Here is an 8,852-nt window from a genome sequence, read left to right on the forward strand (position 1 = left end):
AGGGATTACTGGCTTTCCCCTAATCCGGAAGCAGGAAATAAAGGCGCAAGCAAATTCTGCATCTTAGTTTTTTAAATAACAGCAACCATTGTGCTGAGCGGAGCCTTTGGAAGATGGCCTCGGAGAACTGCGCCACGAATCCGCAGAGTACTCCATTACCCCCTTACACAACATCTCTTCTCGAAAGTCAGTCGTAAAACTTTAAGGCTATTTTGAAAGAGAAGCGTGGAGGGGGCAGAGGGGAGATAGAGAATTAGAATACGTAGTTATTTTAGTGATGTAGGGGGAGCGATAGAAATGAAATAGAAATGCCTGCAACTTTTTTTAAGGCAGAAAAATTTAAAACCACACGTTATTCAAAATACTGGGATCAAATCAGTGCCTCATTTATATGAAAAACAAATGAGTGTTTGTCTCTACTATCTCAGGCAGTTTGGGTATATTTAAATCTACACTTTCTCTCCCAAATGTTTTTGCTTTAATTACCAGCGCCCCACCCCTATCCTCTGCCTTGTGAGGTAATCTTCTCTAACAAATAAAACATTCATTTTTTAATATTTTTTTGTCATTCGATAACCTGACTAAAAGATCCATGGGGAGACAAAAATGGTAGGCTGAAATACTTAAGACGCAGGAGTCCGCTCATTGCCTGCTTCTGGGCTTAGTTAGCTGTAGGTTCCCTGTCCAAAAAGCCCCGTGGAGAAGTTATGCCAAGACAGGGGAGAAGGGCAATGGAGAGACAAGCCTGCCCAGGAACAGTCTCCAGCATCACTCCTGTGGAAGACCAACTACCACATTGGTTTAAATTAGGCTTCCTGCATAACGTATCTTAGTCTAGCTTCACCTAAGTCAGGTACCTAAGTGAACAAGCTCATCTAAAAAGAAACGTAATAAAGAAGCCAGCGGAAAAGCAGGCAAGGTGGGGAAGTTCAGACCCAAGCTTGGGGAAGGCTTGAGGGAGGAACCAGGAGAGCTGAATAGCACCAGTCCTTGCGGAGGGGGCAGTGCCTTCTGAGACTCTGGAGGGTGGGCTGACACAGGCAGGCCTGACCTCTGGGTCAACAGCTAGTTTGACTCTACCTTGATCTGCAAGCCCGGAAGCTTGTCCTTTGGTTCAAAGTGACAGCCTCTCTGGCTTCATGGCAGTGAGTTTCTAGCCATTATCAGCGACACAGAAGAGAACCCCTTTTGTGTGTCATCTTCCTTCCTCCCCAAAGACACATGTTGTTCAGCCCCCAAAGAGGACTCTGCTCACTCTGTGAGACTAAGTTAGAAATACTGCTCCACGCACATAAAAAAATAAAACTAAACTAAATTCAAGCTAAACCGAGGGAAGAAAAGAAAGTGAAAGTTTGAACACCTACAAGACAACAATAAGCCCTGCTGTCTGCACCCCAAAGAAATCATTTCTCAGACAATCCACCGCTCCAATCAAATATTCATTCCTATGAACGGACCAAGCAGCTGGCCTCTTACCTGCCTTCATATTAACTGTAGAAGTGGGCCTCTCCGCATCCCTCAGCTACTGCAAATTTCAACAAAAAAGAAACACTTAAACTGTGTTCTGCATTACTCCTAGGAAAAAGGTGACAGAAACTATTTTATTTTCCTTAGTAAACATTTCTTAGAGCCACAGTATCCCAAAATATCAAACTAACTTGTTTATCTCTGACCACAAGGACTTGAGTGTGAGTGGAGTGGACTGCTGGATGAAGACTCTGTTGATTGGACACCAACAGTATTATTATACAGCATATTGAACTACACACCTGATTGCTTTTGGTTAGACTTTCTATAGGATTTATAATCCGCTGCATTTTTTACTTCTTTCTGTGTATTATAACTTTACATAAATTTCTAGGAAAAATTATTCAATTCAAGATGAATACCAAGACTGTACTGAGTGTGAGGAGTATGTGAGCAGAAAAAAAGAAGCTAAACTTAGCAGAATCTCAACACACTAACTTTTTATTCAGTTTGATTCAAAATAATATTAATCTAATAATGAAATAGTTTGATATAACATCAATCAACATTTAAAGTATATTATGTTTCAAAGTATGGCTCAAGGAACACTCATTGCTTAAATGCACTTAGACATAACAAGACAATGCTTTTTATTGGCATCATTGACACCTTTGAACAATAGCCTCGTAGATAGATTAAGGTTTAACCTTCCCTTTCTTTGGTGACTGTTTAGAGACTTTTAAACAACAGATAACTCATTTCAACAGGAATCTACCAATATTTACCTCTGCAAACTCTTTAGCTATGACAGAATGCCAAAAAACAAGCTTTTGATAGCTTGACCTCCTCTGCCTCCTAACAACAGAAGCGATCTCCAAATGATGCTTTTATTTTAGATGTATTGATCTTTCATGTTAAGTCTTGGCCTTTTAAATACTAAATGCAATCAAAGGCCAACAACCTGAGGCCTTCTGAAGCCCGAGAAGGAAGCAGCAACATAAAATCTCTTTGAATTGTTTGGTAAATTACTACAAGTTCTAAGAGATCAATAAATCCTGATGCTATGAGCTAAATCTAATGGTAAATAATTAATTACATATCTTAGACACTATAATCTTTATCTTGGAAAACAAAGAAAACACAACTTTGCCAAATAGACCTTCCATCTACATAATATCTTAAAGGCAAATATTTAAATATTACCAAAAACCAGGGTCATATTTTGTTTAAATTAGACATTAAAACTCAAGATAAAATGCAAATGCCAATAGTTTTAAAAGGGAAAAAAATACAAATTAACTGACCTAGTCTTTTATCTGAGTTTATTAATACCATTTAAAATATTACAAATAAATCAATTACATTTCATGCATTTAAAATGCAAGTCTAAAATGTTCCAGAGAAAGGCTTTTCATTTCAATGTGAAATATCCAAATTATTTCAACATTACAATGAATAGTTAGTTTGCAGACTCTGCAAACAACACTTAGATGTAGTGTCAGGAGTGTTTGTCAACAGTTAACAATATCACTTTCAGAAAATACACAAAGGCCAAAGTTAGTCGAGTATCACTTGGACAATTTATTTAATACATGGGTTTGCCAGACCCCGTTATTATGAAGTATAGAAGAACTCTCACTTTAACTACGCCCGGACTGCCAGCAAATGCAAATAAGTACATGCTCCATTAAATTAAATGTCATCCAACATTTATCAAACAGTGTCTTAGTTACAGCTTGATACCTATCTAAATTCATATTCGAGCAAAACTAGGCCGGGAAAGTGCGTGTGTGGCTCTGCACCTCCAGAATTGAATTCAAAAAAACCTGCAGCTTACCAGAACCTCAGTAATAACTCTTAATATTTTCTTCTGACAAAAAAGAAAAAAATCAAGTTTACTTCAATATATTTTCAAATATTTACCGGAAGTAATGTACAAGAAAAATACTATACAAAATCGTCTCCTGGGCAATGTGCCTCACACCTCACAGCGTCAGAGTCGTGTCTAATGGGAAACTAACCTGGAATGACTTTCCTGTTGTACAAACCATTAGGTTCAGATATATTTTACAAAGAATTTCAATTTTATTTACTGTTTCCCTCTTTTGGCATTTAAACTGCAACCTCATCTGAAATAAACGATAGCTTTTTCGTCTGAGTTTAAACCACAAAAAAAGTTTAATCCTAAAATATTAAACGACTTGCAATAATTTACAGAAATGAGTAGATAAATTGACTGTTGGACTAACCCAAAGGAGGAGAAAAAAAAAAAGATTGGGAGAAGATGCTCGGGAATGGTGAAAAAACGAGGTAGAAAGGGACAAACACGAAGGTGGTTAATCTGCTCTCACCGGAAAGGGGGTATTTTTGCATAAGAAAAAGACACCTACCTTCACTCCCATCCCCACCCCATAAGTTACTGCCACCAAAATAACTTTGGGACCGATAATAGCAGTTTGGAAAGACGTGCTCACAGGCAGAGAAAAAGTATTTAAACGGGAAGCTAAGAGGAAGGTTGCTTGTTTATTTTTCCTCTCAGTTTTTCAGTTTTTTTTTTTAAAAAAAAAAGTCGCAGAGGTGAAAACCGGTAGCGGCATTGATTTCCCTTCGCATAAGTCGCAGCGGTTCACACGCAGGGTGCATAAGAGCTAGGCAGAGCTGAGTGGGGAGAGCTAAATTCTGCTAACCCGGTCAGGGTGCAGCAGGCCTGTGTGCAGGGCAGTGCTCAAAGTGGGACAGCGGCACAAGGGGCCCGTCCGGGGGTCCGGGCAGGGTGCTTTGCCCGACCTTCGGCTTCTCCCTCCCTGCAGTTTCTGCTCAAGCCGGTTGAGCTCTGCGCTTTCCGCGGCCTCTGGCCGGGGGCGGGTCTATCAGACACCCCATTCACCCCATTCTAACTCCAGAGGCTTCTGTCCCCTCGAAGTTCCGCCGGCCGGGAGCTGAAGGAGCGGGTTCCCACTGAGCCAGGCCTCGCTGTCACCTTGCAGGAGGGAGCCAGGGCTCCAGCTGCAGAGGCGGGCTTACTTACTGTCCACATCCCTTTCATAAAATCAGGAGAGGGAAGCCGGAGAAAGGGGGAACGGGGAGTTGGGGAGAGAGGGCGAGACGGTGAGCCAACTCTGGAGCCCGGGCCAGGCGTACGAGCCCGACAGGGCCAGGTGGGAGGTTGGGCGACAGTCACTCCAGGCCGTTGCGGTGGCCGGGTTCCGGGGTCTGCAGTAGCTCAGGGGAGTGGCAAGACGGACTGCCCGCAGCGCTGTGCTCGCTGTCGGTGTCGCTGCCCTTCTTGCCGCCGCCGGAGCCCGCCGAGCCGCCGCCGCCGCCGCTGTGCGTCTTCACGTGCTTGCTCAGGTGGTCGCTGCGCATGAAGCGCTTGTTGCACACCGGGCAGGCGAAGCGCTTCTCGCCCGTGTGGGTCCGCAGGTGCCGCTGCAGCTCGTCAGAGCGCGTGAAGCGCTTGCCGCAGAACAGCCAGTTGCACACGAACGGCCGCTCGCCCGTGTGCCAGCGCAGGTGCGCCTTCAGGTGCGACGTCTTGCCATACACCTTCCCGCAGCCCGGGATGTGGCAGCTGTGCAGCCCCTTGCGCCGCAGGCTCGCCCCCGCGGGGCCAAGCCGCTCAGCCTCCTGGCAGTTGGGGCAGTCGCAGGTGGCGCGGCCGGAGTAGCGGCGCGCGGACGAGCGTGGGGATCCCCCCAGGGGCGCCGCGGGCCCGGCGCTCAGCATGGAGCTGCCTGCGCCGGCCAGCGGCGACGGGGCCGAATCAGGGTAGGAGCCTGGCAGCACCGGTTTGAAGCCGTCCATGAGGTGCTGGCCCGCCGGACTGAGCAAGTGAGAGGAAGCGCCACTGCTGAAAGCAGAGTGGCTCAGGCCCGAGTATTCCGAGTTGTAGCCTCCGAGCGGCGAGTGCAGCGACGTCTGAAGACTCCCGGCGGCCGGATGCAGCGAGCCAGGCAGCGCAGCCGCCCCGTTGGGATTCTGCACGTCGATCCAACCAGCGCCCACGTCCCACCAGCTGGAGGCGCCCGCGGAGCCCACGTCGCTCGCGGCGCCCAGGCCCGGGTGCGAGGGCTTGAACCACGATTCGTACGGGTGCGCCATGCCCACGCGCGGGTAGATGCCCTGCAGCCCGTCCACCGACGTGTGTACCTTGGAGATGAACACCGGCTGGTGGGAACCGTCCTGTGAGTGCGCCCCGGAACCCCCGCCGCCGCCGCCCCCGCCGCCGCTGCCCCCCGAGACACCCGGGGCCTGAAACACGGAGTAGTCGTTGGCGAAGGGCGAGCTGGAGGCGGCGGCTGCAGCTGCTGCGGCCGCGGCTGCGGCGCTGCTGGAGGTGAGGGAGAAGGCACTGGAGCCCGGCGAGCCGCCGCAGCTAAACGAGTCGGACACCAGGGCCGCGGCCGCCGCCGCTGCCGCCGCAGCCGCTGCTGCTGCGGAGGACGAGCCGCCGTTCCGGGGGGCCCCAGACACGCCGAAGCTGGAGAGACTGGAACCCACTACGTTGCAGCTGCTGGAGGAGGAGGACGAAGAGCGTTTCCAGGGGTGGAAGCCTTTACCGAAGGAAGAAGAGCTGTCCGACAGGGAGGAGGGAGACGGGCTGGGGCTGCCGATCTTATTACAGGTAGCAGCAAGCATGGCCAGAGGAGTGGATCCCAACCTCGGTTCTTCCTGAGACCCGGAGCGGAGGAGAGGGGTGGGGGAGGGGTGGTGGGCAAAGGACCGGTGGGGGAGGGAAAAAAAATGTTCATTAGTCCCCTGGTAGTCTCTAGACGCCCCACTGCTCCCCATCTCTAGCTGCGGCACGCCGCCACCAACTCACCTGACACCCCCAGCTGCCCCGGCGCCCGGCTGCCTCCTACTCTACAGGAGGGGACAAGTTTGGTTGGGGCGTCTGATTCTGGAGCAAAACGCCACGCTAAAGAAGAGTTTAACAAGAATTCTCACCTAAGACAACATTCTTGTGTGCACAAAGCCCTAGACGCTTTTGATCAAACGAACAGAAAGTCCAGACTGGGGCGGGAGAAGTTCCCTTGGCCGTGCCACCTGGGGAAATCACTGGCCTGCATTTAAGATCGCTACTCTGCAATACGGAGAGAGCTTTGAAAATACTGTTCCGGTACCCCTCAACCCATCCTTGGTTGCTTCTCCCGGGCCCAAAGAGGCCGAACTGTAAGGCTTACTCGCTTTTTCAGCCTTCCTTCCTTCCTTCCTTCCTTCCTTCCTTCCTTCCTTCCTTCCTTCCTTTCTCTTTCTTCCTTTCTTTCTTTCTAAGTGTATCTACAATGATAGAAATAAGACGAGTTCAACGTACCTGTAATACAGGGCGGGCTGAGGAAAAAATTTAAGGGGAAGGGGAAAAATCCGCAGTATGCCCAGGAGGGAGAAACTTACTCGCGTTCCCCCTCCAAAATCGAGTGTATTAGGGGCTACGCGGTCTCCCGGGCAGGGAGCGGCCGGGCGCTGCGAGGTGGCGGGTCTCAATGCCCTCCAAACCTTTCCTCTGCTGAAAAAAAGTAGCTCTGCCTCCTCTCCTCCCTCTTTCTTTTCTCTGAACTCACTTGTAAGGGGCTGGGGGGGGGGGGGGGGGCTCTCAATAGAGAGACTGATAGCCCGTGGCCTGGCCGGGGAGACTTTAACCCCCTCCAATCGGCAATAAAAGGAAACTAATTAAACCAGCGAGAGAAGATCCTGAGACTCACCCCTAGAAGTGAAGTTGCCATCACACAGAAGCGCCCTCCTCCTCTCAGAGGATCTTTTTTATATTGATAAATCAGAGGCAGTGTTTTTTTTAGAGGTGTGCAATACAATGATCAGTTCCGCCCATTCCGCCACAATTGTAGCTCCCTCTCCGGCTTTGAAGTGCCGCGGAGGCGCGGCCAACCAATCTGCGACCTCGCCGGGCCGCGCTGCGCGCGCGCCGTGAGGTCATCGGCGCCGGCGGGAGGGGGTGAGAGTGTCGCAGAATGTGCGTGTGCACGCGCGTGCAAAGTGATCGCGAGTGTGACCCACACCGGAGAGAGCAGTACAGAGAGCGGAGGGGTGACTGGGTCAGGGTCTCAAGGACGTGGTCAAGAAGGAGCGAGCAGACGTGGTGCAATCACCGGGGGAGTGTATGTGGGGGGGGCGGGGGTAACTGAGCGCGTGACAAAGAGGGGCAGGGGACAGAGCTGAGAAGTGTGTAGTGTAACTGAGTCCCTTTAGCCTAGTAAATCGGGAGCGACAGCGCGCTCAATCACAGGTTAAGTGTCGGTGGAGAGTGGTGTGCGACGGTGAGCTGGAGACGGAGAGGGAAGAGGAGTGTGTGCGTGCCCGCGCTCACCAAAGCTGGGGGTGGGGAACAGGAACAATACAATAAAGTGTACGTTCGTGAGAGATTGAAGATCTCGAGAAACTGACTGCGAAGTTGAGTGAGGCTGGGTAAAAAATATTCCCAAACCCTACCTCAATTACTAACTTTCTCTGCCTCCTTGAACATAAAAGATGCAGTGATTTTTCTCTTTCTTAGCTTCCTGGACTCTATCAGTATAGTTTTGAAGAAAATCTTGATACTTACCCTCCATTTCCTGACGGTTCAGCCAGATAGGAAGATTGAAAGGTTGGGAAATGGGTGGTGTGGGGCATGTGTGAGCCTGCGCCTTCCATTCGTTACTTTGATCTGGTCACTTCTTACTCCCTTTTCCGAGGTGGCTTTGGAAGTGCCCGTCCTGGAGGAGGTGTGTTTGCCCCGCAGCGTGCAGTAAAATTACAAAAGGATTAGGTAGTAAGGGGTGTGTCCCCCCCCCCATTGGATGAGAAATTGAGGAGCATTTTACCCAATTTAGAAGTTTTCACAGGAAACCCCACTGTGCCTTTCTGACAGAGAAATCAGAGTGACTAAAATCTGTTGGCTCCATTTATGTAAGAAGGGAAGTTAATTTTTGACAAAACTTGGGCTCGGTTTCAGTGGCGTCGGTAGTTTGAGAACACCATCTATGAGTGTGCTTGAGGCATCGTGTGCACTTCCTTCCAATTTGCTGCCTTTTGGTCACTTGCTTGCTGTTTTTAATATTAATTGCCTTCAGAAATGTCGTTACAATTCTCTGGTCATCACAATCGAATTTCTTAAACCACAAAAAGGCCAACACCAGAATAAGGGAAAATCCAGTCCTTGGAGTCCTGTTGAATATTCATGTTTTTTAAAATCACAGTAATTTCTGCTTTACCCTGTTAGGAAAACTCTCAGAAGTCTAATTTTAAGAGGGAGTTGATTAAAATGTGAGTACATGAGAGAACTGTTCTGTTTTTACTCGAGAGATTCTCTCTCTCTCTCTCTCTCTCTCTCTCTCTCTCTCTCTCTCTCCTCAAATGTATTGCATGCAGCTTCTAAAGATATTAAAAAAAAA

The 8,852-nt window shown here is 48.9% G+C and overlaps 1 protein-coding gene across 1 annotated transcript; it reads right to left on the reverse strand.

Annotated features, from left to right (window-relative positions):
• Window positions 1-4,644: 4,644 nt before the first annotated feature.
• On the reverse strand, window positions 4,645-7,190 carry Sp8 (Sp8 transcription factor). The gene is made up of 2 exons (XM_057783263.1): window positions 7,170-7,190; window positions 4,645-6,138 (listed from the first exon to the last, which is right to left on the reverse strand). The coding sequence occupies exons 1-2, from the start codon at window positions 7,188-7,190 to the stop codon at window positions 4,645-4,647; spliced, it is 1,515 nt and encodes a 504-aa protein (XP_057639246.1).
• Between the last annotated feature and the right edge of the window lie 1,662 nt (window positions 7,191-8,852).

This window comes from Chionomys nivalis, chromosome 10 (genome assembly GCF_950005125.1).
Source record: "Chionomys nivalis chromosome 10, mChiNiv1.1, whole genome shotgun sequence".
NCBI classification, from domain to species: domain Eukaryota; kingdom Metazoa; phylum Chordata; class Mammalia; order Rodentia; family Cricetidae; genus Chionomys; species Chionomys nivalis.

Bases quoted from the DNA above. Each gene is read 5' to 3' on its own strand.
- Sp8 (XM_057783263.1), bottom strand. From the start codon at position 7,190: ATGGCAACTTCACTTCTAGGG. The intron at 6,139-7,169 runs GTGAGTCTCAGG...TCCGGGTCTCAG, and splicing joins TGGCAACTTCACTTCTAGGG to GAAGAACCGAGGTTGGGATC.